This window comes from Zootoca vivipara, chromosome 11 (genome assembly GCF_965207765.1).
Source record: "Zootoca vivipara chromosome 11, rZooViv2.hap1.1, whole genome shotgun sequence".
NCBI lineage: Eukaryota > Metazoa > Chordata > Lepidosauria > Squamata > Lacertidae > Zootoca > Zootoca vivipara.
In genome coordinates this window covers 3561949-3587210 of record NC_142594.1, presented here as the reverse complement: position 1 = coordinate 3587210, position 25262 = coordinate 3561949, and the positions used below count along the sequence as shown (strand labels likewise).

The 25262-nt window shown below is 43.3% G+C and overlaps 1 protein-coding gene across 2 annotated transcripts in view; it reads left to right on the top strand.

Moving 5' to 3' along the window:
- The window catches only part of HECW1 (HECT, C2 and WW domain containing E3 ubiquitin protein ligase 1), a 121981-nt gene that overhangs the window by 42007 nt on the left and 54712 nt on the right, over positions 1 to 25262 (top strand). Inside the window, exons 5-9 of one of the 2 annotated variants that reach the window (XM_088653734.1) lie at positions 947 to 1022; positions 5004 to 5173; positions 20284 to 20426; positions 21002 to 21102; positions 23181 to 24545. In XM_088653734.1, coding sequence (XP_088509860.1) covers positions 947 to 1022; positions 5004 to 5173; positions 20284 to 20426; positions 21002 to 21102; positions 23181 to 24545 — 1855 coding nt within the window. Of the gene's footprint in view, positions 1 to 946; positions 1023 to 5003; positions 5174 to 18862; positions 18950 to 20283; positions 20427 to 21001; positions 21103 to 23180; positions 24546 to 25262 lie in introns of those variants that run through there. The other variant, XM_088653733.1, reaches the window with a different exon arrangement.

The window sequence follows — 25262 nt, the reverse complement described above, 5'->3', positions numbered from 1 at the left end:
ATGGCAGGATTCCCAAGGACATGCACTACAGTGAGCTGATTTCAGGCACCTGACCAATTCTGTGCTACAGCGATGTCTGCAAATGTGACATCATCATCATCATCATCATCATCATCATCATTATAAATTTATATACTGCCCTCCACCTGAAGATCTTGGGGCAGTTCACAAGATAAAAATGCAGGATAAAGGCACAACATAGTTGAAAAGAAAAGAAAAACTCTTGGCAGCATCAAAATCAACCCTGCCATGCGGGAATCCCTTGCAGACGACCATAGAGCATGGAGACAGACAGTCAGGTTGTGCATCCATAGCAGTGACCAGAGAAGGAATGACTGCTAGGAGGAGAACAGAGAGAGAAAATGACATGGTGCATCTGCAGGAGCAGCACCAGACACCTTCCTCTGTCCAAGATGCAACAAAACATGTCTCTCCCTTATTGGTCTCTACAGCCCCAGCAGACGCTGTGTGACAATGGCACACTCCTCCATTGCCTCCTGAGACAGACAGATGCGAACCAACAACAGGAACCCATATTTCCATTTGTTAGCACAAACAGTTACTTCCAAAACGAACAATGAGCAACTGTATTCTGGCAAATGCCTTATCTCCCCCCCCCCCCCCCCGATAATAAGTGCTGTTTACAAACAGTAGGATAAGAGAATGCTCTTTTTATGGGCACTTAAAAGATTACGGTAATCCGTTGCTTCGTCTTCCCCTTCTCTGAGATGATGTTCTCCAGTAGCCTCTATTTCCCCTTTACTGGTAAAGCATTAACTTGTCAAAAGAAGTGTTTTGATCAATAGATGCCTAATGAGCGCTTGTCATTGGTTTGTTCCTGATTGCAACCATAGGAATAATGTAGTTATTAGGTAGCATTGTTGTTTTAAAAAGAAAAGCAAAAATATTAATGCCAGCTCTCTTGCTATTTTTCTCCTTCCAGCAGATTTTTAAAAGCATCACCAATGAAGATTCAGTCCAGGGCCAGGGAAGCAGAAGACTGATCAGTTTTTCATTGTCAGGTATGCCTTGCTCTGATACACTTTTGTATAGAATGTGTTTATCATGTTTCTACCCTGCCCTTCCTTCGATGAGATGAGGCCAGGCAACACAGAGAGGCTTGCCCCATGTTATCATTGCAACATCGCTCTGAGGTAGTTTAGGGTGAGAAATGGCAAGTTGCCCCAGGCCTTCCAGGGAGCTTCATGGCTAAGGGGACATTTGAAGCCAGTCTCCCATTTCCCAAGTCTCCATGTTGATCCAATTTTAAAATTCATTGATGAAATCAAAGTCATGAACATTTCAACAATATTTTGGAATTTTAAAGAAATCACAATTACTGCAAAACTTTCAAACCTCAAAATTTCACAGCTTTATGTCTTTTATTCAAGATCGGAATAGCTGTCCATTACTGAGGTCTGGAAAGGTGAATGCTGCTGTGTTTTCCATGACACCTGTTCAGCTATGGGCTAGCCTCTTCCTGTTAACTAGTACATCATGCTACTTGAAGGAGCTAGGAAGAGGCACAAATAGCACATACATACTATCAAACCTGGGACTCTCAGGTACCTCGTGCAACTGATCTGCAACTGACTTTTCATCATTAGTAGATTTCATTACCAGTTGCTAGCTCCTGTCGGTTCTTGATCTTGACAGTCATTTTATTGACTCTCCTCAGTCTAATCTAAACTAGATCCATCTATCCAGTCTTCTATGCCTAGAAAGTTATAAGAACAAATCATAAAAGAATTTGCTTATGAGAATCCAACAGACCACGATCTGTAGCTAGCATCTATGATAATCTAACATTCCTTTCTCCGGCTAATAGGTTAGGTTTAAGAAAAATCTATTTTTAACACAGAGTTTAAAGGTGGCTTCGGGTTATTGGTGGCTATGTGGCAGCTCCTTAAATGATTTTGTAATAGCAGAGAGGAATTATTAGAGCAGTTAACTAAGCCTGAAATGTCATTTTATCCTGTGATCAGTTTATGGAGCTCAGAGAAGTCATGTTGTATAATATCCACCACCTTGACTTTTCCAGCAACTCTAAGTTTGATTTTGTTTGTTTGTTTATTACATGTGCACCCTACCCTCCCACCAAGAAGTTCAGGGTAATGTATATGGATCTGCTCCTTTATGGCCACAGTAAATATTTTGGGTAAGCTAGGCTAAAACAGTGGGTTTTTTGAACTTCTATGCCATCAACTTGCCTTCCAAGAAACATGGAGCATGTTCTGTATAGTAACACTGTAATCTTGTATGAATTGAATATGCACCCCAGCATATACACAGCACTCCTATACAGCTGAACTGAGGTGAGGGATAAGTGATCTTTCAAGGAAGCTTACCTGCCATTCCTGACTGTCTTATTAAGGAACTCCAGTGTTCCTGGAAGACAGTTTGATAACTACTGGGCTGAAAGAGTGAAGATCACCCAGCGAGCTTTGTACCTGAGAGGGTTCTTCAGCCTGAGTCTCCCAGCTCTAAGCCTAGCATTATTTCCACTGTACTGAACTGGCTGTCATTGGTTTATGCATACAAAGCCCACCAGAACATTAATTAACTACTCTTCTCTTCTTTTGCATTCTCTTTGAAGACAATTAACAATTTATCCCTGCTAGCAATGTGTTAATAATTAATATTTTCTCCTCTTTTTCTTGTGACCTTGGCTTTTTTTTTTCAATCAACCGCCCTCCTAAGTTAATTTCTTGTGCTTTTTCACCCGTGGCTTCACTGTAGACTTCCTCTGGCTTTCTTGTGAGCCTCTTGTTAGCAAAAGTGAAATCATATTACTTTAAATTCTTCTGTTGCATTTTCTTATCCCTTTTCTGGGGGCAGCAGAGATTCTGTATGGCACATGATTGATTTGGAAAAATACCCCACCATGTTTTGCCACAGTGCCATACTTTCCTGTATCCCATGCCATATTGTACTAAAAACTTTTATCATATTTTACTGCAGTCCCCTCAAACATCTTTCTACACCTCCACTGTACCTTTCTATGTACCCCGAAGAAACATATTGCTGTGTTTTCCTGCACTCAGAGGCATATTTTACTGAACTGGATAGCCTCTAACTTAAGATTTTGATAAAGGCACAGAATGCAAGATATGTTGTCACGTGGTGGTATGACTGAATGCCACAGTTACCTGGTAACACCATGATTGTAACACCATTCACAGTAGGTTCAGAATATGGCAGCCAGACTTTTGACTGTGACTCTTTGATCAGAATGTGTCATGCCAGTTTTAAAGATTTTCCGATAACTTCTCTTTCCAGATACAATTCACTTTTAACGTATAACACTCTTAACAACTGAAGAACTCCTCACTCCCATGTGAACCTATTTATTATTTGAGATCATTTTCAAAGACCCTGCCTTGCCAACATCCTCCATCCTTATTCTCCCACATTCTCTTTCCAGTGTTGTGATCTTCAGATCTTTTTTGCCTCCTACCTTCTAGCGATTTCTTCATTCTTCTAGCGATAACTAAACTCCCTTGATTCAGAATGGTACCTGATAGGTTCAGGGCGCCTTACTATCTGTCTTAGCTTATGTTGTCCTCTGGATTGTGCAGAGAAATCATGATTTGCAAATGATCATCCAGTAAGCATTATGGCTTCTCCAAAGGTCATCTTTGCATCCAAATGTAACCCCCTTCACTGTACTGGCTTTCTTCAAATATTGCTTTGCCTCAATTATCCTGTGTCTGCCACTGCCCCAATTCTGTTATGTGCAACTAGTTGTATTATGGAAGCGTTTTTGTTATCTCCCAGACAAATATGGTTGCCTCCAAGCGATGCCTCCAAACTCCACTGCTGTTAATGGCTTTACTTCCACAAAATGGCCCACTCCGTCATTTTGTTATGGACTTCATTCTAGTTTTTTGAATGACTGAGAAAATGTACAGAAAAATGTGCTTGCTTTGCTTTCTGTTTGTTCCGTGCTCCACTGATCTGTTTCTGAGAAATTGCCTGACATTTTTAAACAGATTGATATGTGCCACTTGTTGTGGGGAGGGCAGTGATTTATGAGCAATCAGAAATGATGCATGGTATATGGTGTATTAATATCATTCATCATTAGGTTTGACTTAAAAATATATATACAGAGGCTGTTAACTGCTCTCTTGGTTTTCCTTCAATTCACGTGCACCCAAGAAATGCCTTGGGAAAACCAGAGTGTGCTGCTGAACTCATTTTTAACAAAAACATTAGGCCTTCTAGAAGTCAGTAGCCTTGGTGAACACATTTTTCAGAGCCATTATGATGAAATGAAAATATCTCCATATTTTCTTGGGAAATTCTGCTAGCAGTGAATTACAAATAGGAATGGAAAGTGCTTGCCTGGAAACTCCTTGGTGGTGTATTGATCCCCTGAACAGATAGCAAACTGACATTTAGCACATTCTGATTGTTTACTGTGTGAGCTGGCAGAGCAAGAAGATTTGCAGAGCCCAACGGGCTCTAGAAACACTGGATCTAAATCTCTTCCATGTTCCTTGCATGATTTTATTCATCCTTGTAACTCTCTGGCCAGTTTCTTAATGCCTCTTACCCTCCCCGTGTTTCTTGGCCCATAAGAAGGCCTTTGTCCATCACAATGCAGCTACAGGCTTTAGCAACAGTCTTTAAACTATTTTCATGCAGCTAAGGATGCATATACCGGTACACCATGCATTTGAAGCACATACCTACCCCCAAGAATACTGAGAACTGTAGTTTGTTAAGGATGTTGGCCATGGTCACTCTATGAGGGGCAAACTACAGTTCCCATGATTCTTGGGGATGAGAGAAATGGGCTTTAAATGTATAGTGTGTACATTTCCCATGGCAATCACTGGGACTTGCCTCACTGGTTATGTCTGTTGCTTTGAGTGTCATGGTGGCAGAGAATACAGTTCACAAGATTTAAAATTAGATCAGATGTTTCAAAGCGGTTACAAAGGGGGGAAGCTAAAAATTATTAATGATTGAAGTGGATCCCACTCAACTTTCTGCAGATTTTCAAGCTTTTGGCCTGAAGAAAGGCATGTTCTTCAATCCAGACCCTTACCTAAAGATTTCAATCCAGCCTGGAAAGCACAGCATCTTCCCAGCTCTCCCTCACCATGGACAGGAGAAGAGATCCAAGATCATGTGTAACACGGTCAATCCCATCTGGCAAGGAGAGGTAAGCCATTAGCTTTTTTGAAAAATGAAATAAAGCTGCTCTGCCCTTGGAGCAAATGCACAAATTTAGCCAGGGTGCAGACAGGTGCAGACATTTTATAAAAGCTTGGAGAAACAGAGAGGATGTAACTGTTTGAAGAGAGCCTTTTCTCACAGGTACAATGTAATCTCCACACGCACCCTGCCACTTCTGTGTCCCCATCGTCTACAAGTGCCTAATTGAAAAGGTGCAGGGTTTAAGCTTACCAGAAGTCATAGCTTCTGACTCGGGAACCTCCCCTAGGAAGTGGATGCTCCTTGCGATGACTTACAGAGGAAGGGGAAAGAAAGCACCACACTGTGCACCTTCTGCCTGAGCTGTGATAGTCAATGAAATTCTGAAGCTGTGCTCTGGGAAGCCTTGGCTCACGTTAAGTCCTCCTTCAAGCAATGTCCATCAGAAGAAAAGGGTGCATAAAAATAGAAAAGGCGTAAAATATTGAGAGGAAATTAGAGTGAAAGAGTATGTGAATCTAAGAATCATGGAATCATAAAATCGTAGAATTGTAGAGTTGGAATGGACCCTGAGGGTGATCTAGTCCAACCCCCTGCAATGCAGGAACCTTAACAAGATCATACATGGCAGATGCCCACCCAGTTTCTGCTTATAAACCTCCAATGAAAGAGGGGCCACAACCTTCTGAGGTAGACCCTTCCACTGTCTAATGTCTCTTATTGTCAGAAAGTTGTTTAATCGGAAACTCCTTTCTTGTAACTTAAAGCCATTGGTTTGGGTCCTACCCTAAGATACAGAGAATAAAGAATGGGGAGGGGGTTGGGGGGGGAGAATGTAAGAAGAGGTGGCTACAGTCTTGGGGGAAGCAGAAAGCTGAATCCATCAAGCCAGGGGCTTGCCACCAGGTTATAGGTTGGGCTGCTAGAACTTAGATGAGTAACATGTATTATTTGATATATCCTCCTTGTCCAAATAATCATTTAATGCAGGCATCCCCAAACTGCGGCCCTCCAGATGTTTTGGCCTACCGGTACAACTCCCATGATCCCTAGCTAACAGGACCAGTGGTCGGGGAAGATGGGAATTGTAGTCCAAAACATCTGGAGGGCCGAAGTTTGGGGATGCCTGATTTAATGGTTTGCACTTGAAATGCTAATTTCGTTATATTTCAGCCACAACACTTTAATTTGCTACTAAGACAGATGCTACTTTAGTCCTTTGGTAGACATTGTACTACAAAACTGTTATTTGCAGGGTTGGTAATTATTAAATAAAGGCACAGCTTGGCATTACAAGAACGTAATTAGAGGGTGGTTGCATGCCATTGTTAGGTGCCAGAAAGTCTTTGCAATGTTACTGGAAAAGAAGAGAACAAACAGCATGAGGGTACAATAAATTTATTTTATTATTATTATGTATTTATTAAAGATTTTCTCAAACAACAAAACATACAAAAATACAAAACACACAAAGAAATTTACAAAACATAAAAAAGAAAAAACAAGAATACAAAAAGAATACAAAAAAGAAAGAATAAAAAAATGCAAAAACAAAAATTCTAACTATTTCCCTTATTTCCAATCTATTGACTTCCTCATTCCACCTCCTTCTGCGGTTCTATACATGTCCTCCGTAGTAAACTCTAAATCTTATATAAATTCTAATTATTACTTTAACTATACCTTAATTCTTTAATCTTTTATATCTTTTATATCTTATCCTTTTATATTTTATCTAGATCTTACTTCTTAATTTAATTGTCCTTAACTTCTATCAATACTTATTTCACACCGTTGTATTATCTACAACCTCTATTTTATCTCCCTCACTTCCACTAATTCTAATCTATTATACGTTTATTCTTTAAATAAATTTTAAATTTCTACCAATCTTCTTCCACTGCTACTTCACTCCCATCCCGGAGCCCCTCCCTTCCCCGAAAAACATTTCCCTGGGTGTCCCGACCAGTCCCTTAATACAATCCAATTTCCGACCTTTTTAATCCATCCATCAATTAAAAACCAATAGATCTTTCATCCCACACCAACTCTTGTCCACTCCAACCCATGCTGCCCTCCCACCCTCCCATTCTGTTGTACAAATTCTTTAACACATCTCCTGCGCCTCTCATTTTTTGCACCTTCCATTCCCACAACTTGTCCATTGTATGGATGGCGCTCCCCTTCTCCCACTAGAGGAGCGCATCTCCATGCCCCTTCTAACTCATTTGCCCAAGCATCATAGTGTCTGTTTGGGACAGGTTCTCCCTCTCTCACTAGGAAAACCTGTTCCCAAATGTCCTCCTCTTCCAGAGCTTGTTGGTTAAAATCTAAGTCCTGTGCTCCCTCTCTCACCGGTTGCCTCAGGTTCCTATTCTTCCACTCCTCCTGGATTTCTTGTTCTATTGTGGTAAAGTTCTTGATTTCCATATCTTTTGCTTGTGGCTTCAAAGTTTCCTTTGGTGGTGGAAAATGCTGAGGGTACAACAAATTTAGCAAGGAAATGAAAATGTATTTGTATCATGGAAAACTTTTAAATTAGCAACTGCTATATTTGGATGGCATCAGAATCTAAGCCCAGAGATTCTGCTGCAGGAGGGTAGCTTTCAAAGTCAGTTTGCATAGGAAGGGCCTACTAAAGGTAGAAACTGTGTTAGCTACTGAATGAAATTGTTGCAGTAGGTTGAGCACAGAAAAGATTATGTACCTACTGAAGTTTCACTTCACTTTGTGGTTTGCACTAAACAAGATATAACACTTTTTTGATAGATTTATTGGATTCGATCCAGACCTACAGTGCAGTCCAAACCTAGCTTCTGCTGGGGTGAGAGAGTTTGGATTTGGCAAAACATGGCTTTCCTGGCTGAACTGAGGCTATGCCAGCATTAACCACTGACTCCAGCTGAGCTGAGTGGCTAAAGTCCCTTCACCCTGCCTCAGTTGGTGAAACTTTGCCAGCAGAAGGGGGAAAGGGGGAGGGGCTTCGGAGTGTAGCTGGGGCAAGGAGAGACACCTATTCCAAACCAGCTTGGTAATGTGACCTTGGGTCCAGTCTCCAATACTAAGACCCACATTCACTTGCCATCTCAGCTGGCAGTAGCCCCTCCTACTTTCTGAACAGAGTTTGGAATAGAGGTAACTTACAGCAATGTACGCAGTGCAGGCCTACGATACACTTTCTCCCTATAGCTAGGTTTGATTGAAATCAATGGGACAAGTCGGCTAAGTCTGGATCCAACCTGTACCATTTATTGGCAAAATGAGACAATTTGTAAAAGGGAAAGATTTCCAAAAAGCCTCCCTTTTGCTTACCTTTTTGTGTGCTGTTTGTAGCTGCTTATATTCTCAATCTGGATCCTCTGGGAATTGATTTGTTTCTTTTTAATACCACTGGGTTTTTATCCTGGTGATTACAGTGGATCAGGGACCACAAAGGAAACAAGATGGTATCATGTTAGCACACAGTGAATCCAATTGTGCTCTGAATGATACTGTAAAACCAAATCAGAGAGAGGGCAGTGTCTCTGCCTTCGCTTTGAATGAAAATTTTCACATCATTTCACAAGATTCACTAAAATGAAGGCAAAGGGAATTGCTTTTGGCAGGGCACAAAATATTTCACTAAATATGCTCTGGTTTAGGCTCAGTTCTAACTGTATTTAAATGTTCAGTTTGCTGACGTCTTGTGGCTGAGAAGCAATCTGCAAATGCCTGAAGGTTTTTCCATTAGCGAGCAACTTCATTCTGTGTACAGTTGAGAATTTTCTCTCAGAAACATGGCACTGTGCAACAAGCTGGTTGGCTTTAAACCAAGCATCCCCAAACTGCGGCCCTCCAGATGTTTTGGCCTACAACTCCCATGATCCCTAGCTAACAGGACCAGTGGTCAGGGATGATGGGAACTGTAGTCCAAAACATCTGGAGGGCCGAAGTTTGGGGATTCCTGCTTTAAACAGTATGGAAACCAGGTCACCATTACGACTGCACAGTCCAATTTCTTTTAAACTGAAAGGCCAGTTAACTGACAAGATCTGATTTCCCCAGAACTCGTTGCCTACGTGAGAAGTATTCTATATAATGTTGTAAACAAGAGCAGTGTAGTCAGATATGCATATTTAACAATGTTTAACTTGCCATAAAACAGAAAGTCGTACTTTTAATATATGTGTTTATATGTCAACTTCTTCAACACATAATTTTGGCTGGAGACAGATCATCATCATTATGTTTAATTGCATGCTATTTTTCCGCAAATGAACAACAATAACTATTAGCAATTCAAAACAATGTATTTGAAACAATCAGTAATGTCAGTAAGTAAAATGATGATGTCAGTACAGTGGTACCTCGGTTTACAAACACAATTGGTTCCGGAAGTCTGTACTTAACCTGAAGCGTACTTAACCTGAAGCGAACTTTCCCATTGAAAGTACTGGAAAGTGGATTAATCTGTTCCAGACAGGTCCGCGGAGTACTTAAACCGAGGCGTACTTAAACCGAGGTATGACTGTAAGTGATACAAATGGAGTAGAGTAATTTACCATCTTAAGACTAAACAGGAGCGAGAATAATGCCTAGAGATAAAATAGTAGTATACAAAACTGAAAAACATAGTAGTTTTTTTTTAAGAGAATGGAAAATGGTTTGAGAGAGACTTCAGTTCTCATAGTGTGCATATATATTTCCTTTGTCCAGTGTTGGCCCTGATCAAACTGTTTGATGCAGGGGCAAGCTCCACCCAGGCAGAGGAGGAAAGACTGGCCTTTTCCTTCAGTGGCCCAGCAATGTGAAGGAGGCCAACTTGGTCTCCTAGCAAAAGGTTCTGAGATGTGAGGAGGCAGCATGTGTGGGCATGTGACAAGCATGTAGGCCTTGCCAGATGGTGGAGGCAGAAAACAAATTCTGCAATGCCTCCATTTTTATAGAAAACTAGCTGGCCCGGCCATGCATTGCTGTGGGTTTTTGTGTTAAATGGACCCTTTTCTGTTAAATGGACCTTCAGAGTCTCCCTTCAGAGTCCCCTCACCTGCCCTGCCCCAACCCTGACTCTCCTACTGTAAGTTTCAAAAATAAGACTCCCCCACCCACTTTGGCTGACTCAGGGTCCTACCTCCCCCCCATGGCTATGTGTTTTTTCCCCTCCCTTTATTGGCAGCACAGCTTTGGACACTATTGGCATCTGGGACACTACATGTTACAGTAAGAGCTGTTCGGCAGTAGAATTTGCTACCAAGGAGTGTGGTGGAGTCTCCTTCTTTGGAGGTCTTTAAGCAGAGGCTTGACAGGCATCTGTCAAGAATGCTTTGATGGTGTTTCCTGCTCGGCAGGGGGTTGGACTGGATGGCCCTTGTGGTCTCTTCCGACTCTATGATTCTATCTATCTATCTATCTATCTATCTATCTATCTATCTATCTATCTATCATCTATATTAAAAATATACAGAGAATTAGTAAAAACAGCACAGCACAAACCCTTTCATCCAAAGCAGTCACTTTCCTATTGGAACAAGGTCTTCACCTGCTGGTGGAAGGACAACAAGGAGGGAACCAGTCTGGCTTCTCTGGGGAGGGAGTTCCAGAGTCTGGGAGCAGCCACCATTAAGAAGACCCTCTTGCGCATCCCCATCAAGCAGATCTCAAGAGTCTGGGCAAGTTGGTAAGAGGGAGTATGGTCTTTCAGATAGCTTGGACCTAGGCTGTATAGGGCTTTATAGGTCTTAACCAGCACATAATTGCCTTTAGTGTGCGTGCTGTCTCTCTCAACAAAAGCTGCCTTTTCTGGCCTCTGTCTTCTTCCCTCTTTGAGTTGGGCCAGCATAATTCAAGACACAGTGTCCAAACATACATTATTAATAAAGATACACACTGCAGGGATTTCACAACCATCTGCACAATAAATAGAGATTCAAATACTGGTATATACAAATAGTATCTAGCACCAGTGATGAACAACATGGAAGTTTTTCAAAGATATACAGATTTCCGAAATTACAAGGAATACTTTGAACTATGAGAGAATGGCAAAAAGTCTGCATCAGCAATAAGTCTACATCGTTCTTCAGGAAAAGTTCTTTGCCAATACACCCATAAAGCAGTCATGAAACTGTGGTGCCAAAAAAGGGGGGGTTAAGTTTTTTCAAATATAACAAAAGATCTGTAGAGCAGCCTAATAAACAGAACTGGACAGTCCAGTCAGGGAAGTTCCTTAATGAGGGAGGGATAAGTCTCCCTCCCCACTTCTGGGCACTTTAGCAGGTGCTACCTGTGGCCCCGCAGCAGAGGCTTGGTAGGAATTCTTGTCATATATTAAATAAGAACTTGCCAAATGGTACAGGAGTAATGCTGAGCAACAAGAAAGGGGACCTGTGTCAAAATGAAGCTATAAGAATGCCAATTGAGGCAAGGGGTGTTTCAGCTGCAACCACCCTGCAGTGCAGAAAATCCAAGCCTAAATACAATGGTTACCTCGGTTTAAGTACACAATTGGTTCCAGATGTCTGTACTTAACCTGAGGGTTAAGCTGTCTGTGGACAAATGTTGGCTCCCTCAGCCTTAAAGTGAGATGAGCACCGCAACCCCGTAGTCGCCTTTGACTGGACTTAATCATCCAGGGATCCTTTACCTTTTACCAAGATCACCATCACCAATCAATCAATCAATATACTTTATTTGACCGATAGTCAGAAACAAAAAAACATTTCTCAATACAAAGATAAACATATAAAACTGAAGGCATCAGAGGGATACATAAAAATATAAAAATATAAAACTGAAGGCATCAGAGGGATACATAAATGGGGTATGACCGCGCTACTAAACCTCCTACAGATAACCCACATCAAGACATTCGATTATACGTTTCCGACACTTGAGCACCAGGAAGAGGAATTTAGCCACTGAGAAGGTTATTTTCCCAGTGGGCTTGTTTAGCAAATATGCTGCCTGCCGTTCTCTTGGTCGGGAACTAAACTGAGATAAATACAGGTCTATAAGATATTGCCTTAAATCATTATAAAAGGGACAACTCAGTAGAATGTGTTCTGTGGATTCTACCTCACCCAAGGCACAATGGCACATTCTCTGACCGTATGGGACTCCTCCAAATCTTCCCCTCAAAACCGATCACCATCACCACTTCCTTCTTCATTCACCTGGGTCATGTGCAGGGAGGAAAAGACATGGATAATCTGATCAAGGGAAGGGTTTTTAACTGCATATCAAATTAACACACCCACCTTTGTGGCCAGCAGAATCAATAATTGATCTAGGTTGAAAGCAACATATTGAGGATGAGCGTGAATGATTTTGGATTGAGAAAAGCTACATTTTTGTGCTGCAAATGGGCCACAAAATTGTTACTGGTGAGCTATAGTGGTAGTTCAGAATAGAGATTTTGCGTGTATTTGAGAAACCTTTGTCAGCTCCTGTTGGATTCTGGGTTTTCTATGCCCTCAAAAGGTCTAGAAGCTTGAGTGGTTTGTAAAAAATGGCAACTAAAGATTATAGGAATGTCAAGCTAAACCTGCTAAAATGTTGCTACAGATTACAGAATGACTTCTTCAAATAATGACAGCCATTCTTATTTTCTTTAGTAACTATATTAGATTCCCTGAGCTGGCTTCTGTTACTCAATTTATTTCCTTCTCATTGAGTTTTATACCTTTGGGGAATGGGCCCATGGGAGCGTCAAAAATTGGCTGGTGCATCTAGTGTGCTTGTTTAAGGTCCTATCTATTACATGAGATGCACCGCGAGGGCCTGAAAAATTATTCTTTGTTGAAGGGCAGCTGAGCATTTATACTGCCCAGATTTTGATGTCTCTGTGTACCATAGGGTAATCTGTATAGTTGCACTTGACCACTCTTGATTTCCTTCCTGTTTTGTCAACAGCCATTCCATTATGCTTCTGATGCAGAAGGGTGTGTGTGTGTGTGTGTGTGTGTGTGTGTGTGCATCCAACCTTTGAAGGTTGGATGCAAGTTTGGAATTGAGCATGTGGAAATAAAATGTGTGTTCAGTGAAAAGTATAGTAAATTGATATTGGTAGTGGGTCCCCCCTTGAAGCATGGGTATTGGTAGGTGCCTGGCAACCCAGCCTCTGACACTGACCCTGGGTGGGTCTGGGTCTGAATGGGATGCACTTTTTTTCTGGATGCACTTTTTCTATACACACACAGCTTACTGAGGTGACAGGAACTGAGGGGGGGAGGGGGAGGACAGTCAGAGCAAAGAGGAGGACCATGACAAACCAGTGGGGCTCCCGGATGAGAAACAGTGTGAGGGGCGGCAAACACAGTGACCACCCCGGGTGGCAAAAGCCCTAGCTGTGCCACTGGGAGAGGGGTCAACAGACAGCAATGAGTCAGGCTGTTGAGGAAACCAGGCTGTCTTCCCCTTCTGCAGCAACCAGCTTCCTTCCCCCCTGGTCTCCCAGAACCCAAATAGGTATGAAGAGGGTGGAGCAGAGACAGGCAAGACAAAGTAGCCTCAGATTCCTTGGGAAGGGGCGGGGAGACTTAGAAGCTGTGGGAACCTTCAGTCCTTGCAACTGTCTCAATGGAACAAGATCTACTGGGGAAGGTTGCTGTGCTCACTAGGCCTAAGCTGTTTTGCTTCTTTGGATAAAGAGTTAACTTCACTGACACCATGTGAGTTGTTGATGACCTGCTCCCAACATGTGCCTGACTCCTGCAGACACCAGCCAAGTGCCCCTGTGAAGTACCCACCCAAACTAGAGCCAGGGAGCCAAGCACCTCCCAGAGCCACTTGCCTATAGCTGAGTTGTCCATTTAAGACAGGGTGGAGAAACTCAGGCCTGAGAGCTAGAAGCAACCCTGTATGCCTTTCTATCTGCCCACCACAGGACCCTTCCTAGGCCATGCCCCCTCCCCAGGCACTGATCACACCCTCCTTGAGTGTTTTTGCCCTGCTAGTGATAGCCCTTCAGATATTTGAAGATGGCTATCATATCTCCTTTCAGTCTCCTCTTTCCCAGGCTAAACATTCCCAGCTCCTTCAACCGTTCAAAAGGCTTGGTTTCCAGACCCTTGATCATCTTTGTTGCCTTCCTCTGCACATGTTCCAGCTTGTCAACATCCTTCTTAAATTGTGGCACCCAGAACTGGACACAGTACTCTAGGTGGGGGTCTAACCAAGGCAAAATAGAGCAATACTATTACAGCCATACCTCGGTTTAAGTACGCTTCGGTTTGAGTACTTTCAGTTTAAGTACTCTGCGGACCCGTCTGGAACAGATTAATCCACTTTCCATTACTTTCAATGGGAACGTTCGCTTCAGGTTAAGTACAGACTTCCAGAACCAATTGTGTACTTAAACCGAGGTACCACTGTACTTCCCTTGATTGTGACACTATACTTCTGTTGATGCAGCCTAGAATAGCAGTAGCTTTGTTTTGCTGCTGCATCACACTGTTGACTCATGTTACACTTGTGGTCAACTAAGACCTCCAAGGTCCTTTTCACATGTACCATAAGTAAGCCAGGTGTCCTCCAGCTTATAATTGTGCAGCTGGTTCTTCCTGCCTAAGTGCAGAACCTTACATTTGTCCCTACTGAAATTCATTTTGTTAGCTTGGACCCAGTTTTCCCAATTGTTTAAGATTATTTTTAATTCTGATTCTTTCTTCTGCAGCATTAGCTACCCCTCACAATTTGGTGTCATCTGCGAATTTGATCAGCATCCCCTAAATTCTGTATGTTCCATGCTGCACTTGCAGGTAAATTTACATCAGTCACAACAATATTGAGCAGGAGATCAAGAGTCAGTTGTTTCTTTTATTAGCAAGTGCTGTATCTATAAATAGACCACTCAAGCCAGATTTAGCTCCCAGCACAAGCATCTTGGACAGCAAACCAAGTATCCCCCCCCCCCGTGTCTTTTTCTTTCACCCGTAGCTTTTCTCTCACCATAAGCACACATCTGCATGCAAAGGCATTTGATATCTCTTCTAAGAAAACTGAAGGTGACACGAGTGTAGTATTGAAAGTAGGCCAGGTCAGGTAAGGACAGCAAGCTGAACAGTTACAAGTTCCCTGTTTCCCTCTGCTCATCATGTTTCCTTTAAGTCCCCAGAAATAAGAACAGAGTGATTTCTTCATTCCTGAAATCAGCTGGGATAAACAGGGAGCAGAACTCGTGCATTTTGCTTCATGTTGGGCATCTGTTTTGCCTCCTCCCCCATCATTCAACAAACACTCAGAAACAGCTACTGTATTAACTTTCAGAAACAACACTAACATCTCTGAGCTCTGCAAAATTTATATATATATTAAGTGAAATCACAATAAAGAATTTGATTTTGTTTTTGGATTTCTTAAACTGGGACTTTAGAAAGTGTCTAAAAATGGAAGTAGAATGTCTTGAATGGAATGGGGAACAGATAGGGTTGCTCACAATTAAATTTAAAATATTTTTAGAACTCTAGTCAGGAGTTTGTGCAGATGAGTGGTGGCAGGCACTAGCTGGGAAACCCCAAGAGAAGAAGGCTTGTGGGACAACAAAGAGCGGTCAGAGGGCGAAGAGGGAGAAAACTTGGTGATGGTGTCAGAAGCTGAAGAGGCAACAGGGTTTAGGGAGCAAGGAAGAGGCTGTGGGCAGTCTGGAGTCAGAGGCGGAGGGGCGGTAGGAATTGGGTTGAACAACCATTCTTGGGATGCAGAGATTATGTGCTTTAAATGTGTGGTCTGTGCACAACCTGTTGCTTTAGCCTGAGTCGGCATGGCTGTTCTTGAATATCCCACACAATTTAATGTTACATTTCTCTTTTAGTTTTGTCTCCATTGCCCTGGCTGTACTTGAGTGTATAGGCCGTACTTGAGTGTATATGCTACATACACTCTGTGAGGCCTTTAAGGTTATATCTCAACATCTTTAGCATAAATCCTGATCATTTGTGAAGTGATTTCACCAGTAGTTTTTGAGCTGTATACTTCTGTTCTCTAGTCTACTGTCTGGAGAATAGGGTGACCCCTAAAAATACATCTTGGTCATTCCTGTTCACATCCTAACATTCATGCATGCAAAGTTTAGAACCAGCCCTTTCAAACATCAATCACTTAGGATGATTAGTTTAAGGAGCTGAGATCCAAATTAAAAGGATGCTGCGATCTGAATAATTGAAAAGGCACAAGCAAGAAAATGGAAGAATTATAATCTAATGCTAGCTTCATGAAGTCAGCTCCCCCCCCCAATAATCATGCACACACAAGCAGACAGCAAGCTCTTAGTGTGAATTATTCATTGCAGCATACCTCTGTGCACTCGAGGGTACCATATAATTCTTAATTGGTTTTTTTATATAAAAAAAATTCATGGATACGCAGCCTAACTGCTACAGGGAGAAAAACTGGATATTTGATCTGAATTGCCAAATAATATGCAAACGAAAAGGAAGCAAGGTATATTTTAGCATGTGGTGTTAACTAGCTATTTACATTAGCTGATTACAGCAGAAAAGTGAATAAGACCTTTACCTTTACCTTCTATTGGTGGGTGAGAGATGCTTAATCTTCCTGCACCCACCAGTTCTTTCCTGTAGATCTGTCCTTGACATTTTAATACAGATCTGGCTCCCAAGTTGGAGGAAACCTGGCATGGGATGGAAGGGGGTAGAATGGCTGTCAGGGGTATTTGTAGGTGAGAATAGGCAGGTGCATGAAAGGCTGAGGACCTCTGTTCCTTCCCATTATACTCTCCTGCACATGCGGTGATCATGCCAAGAGGCAAACTTGTGTTTGGGAAATGTGTGCTTACCAGCAAGCTATACAATCCTTCCTTTCCCTAGTAACAGAAAGGGCAATGGATTTGGATGTGGGCAGTATGAGGGGCTGATGCTGCAAGCAGGAAAAGAAATTGAGCCTCAGACATTTCTTGGATTGAATTTGCTATGCTGTTACACATGGAGTCATTGTTTCCAATGAATTTAATAAATGGACCTGAATGTTCAAAGTAACTAATGTTTTAGGCTTTTTATTCTTATTTTGAAGTGACCAACATGGCCAGAAGTGCCACCTTGGGCCAAAGATTGGAGGGACAGTGTAGTGTCGTGCATATGTGTAATACACGCCAGTGACATCACATGTGTGGGATGCAGCATCAGGAGGAGGCACATTATTGGGAGGAGGCCTTGCCCAGCACTGGCCAGCTTCAATGGCCGTGGCTCCTCTCTCTCGTGCTCAGGATGAGCTTGCCTTTGATGCTGCACTGTGCTTGGCTCAGTGGTTCACCCTCCTCCGCCCCCTCAATATTGGGGGGCTAAGCCCCCTGCTAGAGACGCAGGTGGTGCAGTGGTCTAAACCACTGAGCCTCTTGGGCTTGCTGATCAGAAGGTCGGCGGTTCGAATCCCCGGGATGGGGTGAGCTCCTGTTGCTCGGTCCTAGCTCCTGCCAACTTAGTAGTTCGAAAGAATGTCAAAAAGTGCAAGTATATAGGTACTGCTCCGGCGGGAAGGTAAATGGTGTTTCTGTGCACTGCTCTGGTTTTGGTGTTCTGTTGCGCCAGAAGCAGCTTAGTCATGACCTGGAAAAACTGTCTGCGGACAAACGCCGGCTCCCTCAGCCTGTAAAGCGAGATGAGTGCTGCAACCCCAGAGTCATCTGTGACTAGACTTAACTGTCAGGGGTCCTTTACCTTTACTTCTAAGCCCCCTGCTAAGGAATAGTGAAGAAGCTGATGATGCCTCCACCCCCCCCCAGATGTGATGCACCTGAACATGGTACAGTCAATGGACTGGATTTCTAACACTTTCCCCCAAAAGGTGTTGCTTCTCAGTTCCCAATGCCTGTAATGTTTTTGTGAGCTGAGAGGGTTAATAGCTCAGCAGTCGTCCTGTATCACGGGGCCTGTTCTCATATAAACAGGAAGTGCCTGTGACGTGTCATGTAAACAGGAACAGGAACTATATGTGTACTGTTGTAAACTTTCTGTCATATATGGGATTGTATGTTTCTGTTTTTTCTGTGTGTGTCGCAGTTCCAGCCGAGATGGAACTGACTTCTCCTGGCTGAACTGCCCTAACTCAATAAATCTCTGTTTTAATGAACAAAGGAGTCAACGGGAGTTTATTTTCTCAGGCACGCAAGGGCACTGAAAGCTGGATAAGACTTTCGCTGCAATTAGACTGTTATCTGAACTTCAGACGTTTAGAAACGAGGCTTGACTTTTGATCGTGAGGGAAGCGTGCTGGGCAAGAAGTTTTTTCAACGCTTCTACAACACAGCTAATAGTTGTGTTTATAGTTGTTTTGTTGTTTAGTCGTTTAGTCGTGTCCGACTCTTCGTGACCCCATGGACCATAGCACGCCAGGCACTCCTGTCTTGCACTGCCTCCCGCAGTTTGGTCAAACTCATGTTCGTAGCTTCAAGAACACTGTCCAACCATCTCGTCCTCTGTCGTCCCCTTCTCCTAGTGCCCTCAATCTTTCCCAACATCAGGGTCTTTTCCAAGGATTCTTCTCTTCTCATGAGGTGGCCAAAGTATTGGAGCCTCAGCTTCACAATCTGTCCTTCCAGGGAGCACTCAGGGCTGATTTCCTTAAGAATGGATAGGTTTGATCTTCTTGCAGTCCATGGGACTCTCAAGAGTCTCCTCCAGCACCATAATTCAAAAGCATCAATTCTTCGGTGATCAGCCTTCTTTATGGTCCAGCTCTCACTTCTCACTTCCATACATCACTATTATAGTTGTTTACCAATTGGAATATTGGACAACAACAACATTCAACAGTTTTTAGTCTCCTACCACAGTCTTTGTCCAGTTGATAGGTCAGTGTTAATTAGAAAATACATGAAATGGTTGCTCCATCAAGCTTATGTAATTAATGTTGGGAGGATTGATTGATATCCTTGGGAGTATGGCTGCATGGACAGCAAAATAAGAGGCACTGTGTTGGGGACCGGATGGATGCGGAGGAATGGTGGGAGGAACCAGCTGGGAAAACCCCAAGGGAAGAAGGCCCAGGGTGTGGTGGTGGGACAACGATGGGTAGTCAGAGGGAGAAGACTGGGAAGAGGAGGTGTTGGAAGCTGAAGAGGTAACAGGGCTTAGTGAGCTGGGAGAGTCTGTGGCTGAGAGATCTCCAGAATCAGAGGCAGAAGCTGAAGCAGAAGGGTGGGAGGAGAGAGGCCAAGAGACACAGGTGAGTCAGGCTGGTGAAGGGTTCCAGGTGTCTCCCATTTCTGCTGTGACATGCTCCCTTCCCCTCTTGTCTCTTGGAACCAGAAGAGGCATGGAACAGGTGGAGTAGCAACAGGCTGCATGCAGATGCAGTTTCTGATTGCTTGGGGAAAGCCCTTGGAAAAGAGGGGACATAGACAGCTGTGGGGAGGTGGGGCCTTTCAGTCTCAGCAACTGATTTTCATGGAATAAGACCACCAAGGATGGTTCATTAGGCTTGACAGTCAACCAAGTCTGTGGAGATTGTGGTTTTGCTCAAAAAAGAGAGTTAAATCTAACTTGGGACAGTATGGTTTACTGCCGGCTTTGACACACTGGTACTCTGTGCTGATGAGTACTGTATTCTTCCAACTGACACCTCCACATGGCTGCTGTGATTTGGTACCTTGCCTCCATAGTTTACATAATCAGCCCCATACAGAAGTACAAGGTGTCACAAATGGTAAGAAGCTAACTCAGCCTAACTCAATACCACCTTCAGGGTTCCAGCCATGGATCTCTCTCAGCCTTGCCTGCAGATTCCAGAATTAAACTTGGTTCCTTTTACGCCAAGTGTTGCCACTGAGTTCTGGCCTTTCTCAGAGGTGCCACCATGTGGGTTGTGGCCTGCCTAAAACAGTTCCTGATCATTCCTGGGGCACTTGTATGTGGGCAACATAAATATGATCTGGCCTTAATTGTAACTTTGTGAACTACAACTTGTTTCCACAACAAGGATGCAAATCTGAAACACTTTATGGGAGGCATTGACCTCAAGCTTCTGCTTTTCAGACTGTCTGTTTCCATATTGTTTCTTCTGGGATTTATTAGATTGCTCGATGTAGATTACTAGATACTGTATATGTGCCCCAGGGATAGTTGGGTTAGAACCAGCAGAGCCCACCTCTAAGCTGTCTGCCGTTTCTCGTGTTTTCTTGTGCAGCTCTTCAGCTTTGTCTCCCTGCCCACTGATGTCCTGGAAATAGAGGTGAAGGACAAGTTTGCAAAGAGTCGGCCGATCATTAAGCGCTTCTTGGGGAAGCTTTCCATGCCAGTGCAACGGCTCCTGGAGAAGCATGCCATTGGGTAACCCTCCGCAGCACAACTCTCTGCTCTTTAAGTGTTGATAAAAAGGAGAGCAACTATTGCTTCATGTCATAAAAAACATTGTGCCATTTTTGCTTTTGGAAAGCAGTTGCTCTACTTATGTATGTAGGGCTTTTACCTTAGGCTGGCCTATGGCTATAATAAAGATTTGACTTTACTATATTAATGTCCATTTATTGTCTGGGTTGTAATGTATTATTTTTTATAAAACAGAATATATAATGCTGAAAATTTTGTTAATAATGATGATGATTTATTAAATTTATATGCCGCCCTTCATCCAAGGGGGTTTATAGTATAAAAGCACAAAAATACGTAGTCTGGGGCCAAAGTAGGCATGTTTTTTGGTTCTATCAATAACAGCCATGGGTGGGGGGTGGGGAGGTATTGAGCTAGGTTTTACTTAGAGTAAACCCATTGAAATTAATGAACATGAAAAAGTTAGGACCATAAATAATACATGTTATAAATAAATAAATAATACAAGTTAATTGTAGTGAATGAAAGTGCTGTAGTAATACAATTCTTCTAAGCATGGCCTTGGTTTCTTACAGTGACAGGGTTGTCAGCTACACTTTGGGACGAAGACTGCCAACAGACCATGTCAGTGGCCAGCTACAGTTTCGATTTGAGATAACTTCTTCAATCCACCCAGGTATTCTTCCACAGTGTTGCCTTCTGTGTTGCTTGACTTAACATATGCCTAGTTCAGAAAATCACCTAAACCATTGTTCAGATTATTGGGAATGAACCATGGTAGGCTTACCTCTCGTTCTTCCCATTCATACACAAAAGAAGGAGAGAGAAAGCTTCTGCCTTCACTTAGAACAAACCACAATTCCTCATTATTCATAGCTCGGGGAACTGTGGTTTGTTCTAAGCAGAAGTTAACAAACCATGATCTGAAACCATGGCTTGAGCCTGGTTTGTAGTAGCTAACTTTGGTTGAAATAAGCTACAGTAACCTGAGTTTGTATGCAATGGGGAACTGTGGCTACCGTTCTTTCATGCTTCTGGTGTGTCAGGGACTGGCAGGATGCTGACAAGTGTGCACCAGGGGCAGGGGGGCTGGAGTTGGACTCAAGAGACAGGAGCAGTGATTTTGGGGAACCAGTACTACGTAGCCAGGAGGCAAGAGTCAGAGGCAAGGGAAGCTTCAGAGCTGGAGGGTGGAGCACGGGATGGAAGAAGAGGAGGAAGAGGCAGGTCAGGCAAATGAAGGTCCAGGTGCTTCCTCACCCTCGCCTGCACCACTGTCTCCCAGAACCAGGAGGGGATTGAAGAAGAAAGAGCAGAGGCAGCTTCCACACAGGCGTAGTCTCCAGCTACATGCACACAGCCTGTTGAAGGAAGATACAAGCTGGTGGAGGGGGCATAACCTCCTCTTGTTACAACTGCTCCATAGAACACAGACCTGAGAATAACTGCCTAGACCTTATGCTGGTGTGCATGGGTATTTGGAGCTGCGGAAACTACTGTTAAGTGTCAAGGTTGACAATAACTACCTGCCATGTGCATCGCTTTGACTGGGGAGAGCCCCTTACATAGTGTGAGGAGGAGGAGGAGATGGTAGAGGGAGCATTCCTAGTTGCCTTAACCATTTGCATTTTAGATATTTCCTAAACAAAAGGGCATAGTAATTGCTTGACATAATCATTTCAAATATTGACTTAGAAGTAAATGGAGCCATTAAACCCACATAGGAGAATATACTTTATACTGTATGACATTTTAATTTTTAGAAATTGCGCATCGCACAGCATATGCTTATGCCTGTGTGAATCTGCAAAAGGCTAGTAGCAAGAAGTTAACCTCATGCATAAAACAAACAGATAAATTGTCTTCTATTTCAAAATATAGATACCTGTCTACTTTTCTTGCATGCAAAACCAGAGAGATGGGCCATTCTTGCCTCAATAAATATGGTACATGCAACAACTGTTTTGCGTGGGGGTTGTGCTTCTTACCCCCATGTGTGTCTGTGGAGTGCATGTAAAGCCCGCTGCACTCTGCCCCATTCCACCACCACCACCATTCTGCCCCCTTTTCTGGCCACTTCCAGATTAAGGTGTTGTGTACGTTCATGGTCCCACATTCTTTGAACACACACGAAACAGGAACTGCCTATATAAGAATTATTGTCCCGTGTTTGCAATACTTCAATGGCAATTCTCTGTTTACTTAGAAGTAAGACTCACTGAGCTCAGTTGGAGTTACTTCTGAGTAAACATGCATGGGATTCCACTGCTAACCTTAAAGGTAGCTATTTTAGCCATGGGTTATTTTTATGGTGAAAAACACTCATTAACTTACAATACAATCCTAAGCATTTGTAGCCAGAAGTGTGCATAGTATTTTAGCTAAGGTATGTTTGATACTATATAGTGGATTCCATTTTAAAAGATGTGAAGTATATGTTTTGCTTTAAAACATTGTAGCATTAAAGCTAGGCTGTTAAAAATACATTATGATTTATATTTTAATTAATGATCTAAAATGTAAAAGTTTGTTTTTAATTTTAAAAACCTGGGTGTGGGGGAGTTTAGCCACCCTACTTTTAATGATATATGTGATGTGGCCTTTATTCCTGAGCATGCCTCAATTGAAAAGCATCTGACAGAGGCTCTTACCTATTTCTGCTTAGGTTACGATAGCACAAGCCAATGTGATACCTATGCACATGATTCAGCAATTGCTTGCTTAAGTAACACCTTTCCTTCATGTTCCCAACAGATGATGAAGAGGTCTCTATTACTGCAGATCCTGAGTCAGCTGATTTCCAGGGAAGCACCATGAATATCTCAGCAGAGGATATCCTTGGTGAGCCTCCGTGCACCAGCACAGTGAGCTCAGAAAGTGCAGCTCCAGAGAAGCTAAATGGATACCCAGTGATCTACATCAATGTTGATAGCTCTGGTGCTGGGGAGCTCACCCTGAACAGCTTCTTAAAAGAAGAGCTAGCAGGAAATGGGGAGGCAGATGCAGTGCCAGCAGACACGGTTGATCCCTTGGAATCCATCCCAGGGGAAATGATGCCTTCCCTGAGTGCTATGGACCTCACTGAGCAACTGGCTCTGTTGGCATGCACACCCCCTGAATCTGAAGTTAGGGAAAATAATAAAGTCAATTCTGTTACGCAGGGAGACAACGACATCTTTGCCAGCATAGAAGCCTTATCAATTGATGAGGTGAGTGGGGATGTGCAAGCTCTCAAGGATCTAGAGAAGAGTCAGGATGATGAAGGAGCTTCAGCCCAGGAGGAAGAAGAAGACAATGATGAGGAAAAGGAGAAGAACAAGCTGCAGCTGAGGACCACAGCGAAAAGGAAGAACAGGCCTTGCTCCTTGCCTGTGTCAGAACTTGAGACAGTGATAGCATCTGCCTGTGGAGAGCCTGAGACCCCACGTACACACTACATAAGGATACACAATCTTCTACACAGCTTGCCTTCAGCCCAGATGAGCAGTGATGATGGAGAAGGGGAAGAGGAACAAGGCAGTGTGGTAGAGAATGATGAAGAGCTGACAGTCAGGGAAGTGTCAGACAAAGACATGGCCAGTGAGACTGAAACTGTGTTAGCAGAAGCTCCCCACGAAAACAGAGTGGAAGAGGCCTCCATGGAGCACCTAGCTGACTTAAATGAACAACAGCTGGATGGTGAAGGGCCCAGAACGGAAAGTGAGAGTGAACTGAGTCCTAGGCCTAATGGTGATGCCGAGTGTGAAATGTGCGGCACTTCATGCTACAGCCCATCTTGCTACAGCACTTCCTGCTACAGCACTTCCTGCTACAGTACTTCCTGCTACAGCACCTCTGGCCAGGACAGCACCAACCGGTTCTCAAGCCATACCCGATTCTCCTCTGTTGACAGTGCAAAGATTTCTGAGAGCACAGTTTTTTCTTCACAGGATGATGAGGAAGAGGAGAACAGTGCTTTTGAGTCAGTGCCAGACTCGGTGCAAAGCCCTGAGCTTGACAGGGAGCAGGGAGATGGCTCTGCTCATTGGCCTGAGGAATTGGTAGCTCGTGGAGTGAATCTGCCAAGAACAGCAGAAAGCCTAGAGTCTCCAGTAGCAGGCCCAAGCAACAGAAGAGAAGGTTAGACTTGGAGGAGCAATACCTTGATTATCTATATTAGGCATTACGAGATATAACTAATAACCAAGGTCTGATCAGTTTTGTTGGGCAGTGCTTAACATCCTGCTGGGGGGGGGGAAGAAACAGGAATTAGTGTTCTTACACGGTCAGTTTATTTTTGATGTGACACTGGTGGTAGGCACAAACGATGCATCGGCTGGATTCTCTTGGTCACGTGCATAAATGAGTTCCTACACACTTACCTGTATGTTGTGCATGTCACTGTAGGGAAGCTTAGGATTGCCACTTTGCAACCTGGACACCAAACACATAACTTTAAATCACCTGGTTCTGTGGGAGACAAAGCAGCTGTGCCTCTTTCTCACCACTTCCCTCCTTGGTCGTGAGGTCCATCTCTGCTCCCTCGCTGTTACGTGACACACCTGCGGTCCTACTCCCTACAGAAAGTAGGAGCTGTGTGGGGAGTACAAGACCAGGGAGGGAGCTGGTGGGAGGGTTTGTGGCTGCTTCATTGCCTAGACCACAAGGAGATTTAAAAACATGTCTAGTTCAGAATCAGTAGTCCCTTCATAGCACTCCTTTTCTCAGTGGGGCTTTTTCCTGGTTTATATAAAACATATTTCATTTCACCTCAGGGGTGTGTGTGTGTGTGTGGATGAGGAGAGAGAGTTCGTGCATGGGAAGGGCTACATCCTCATCTGGTGTATTAAGCTGCTG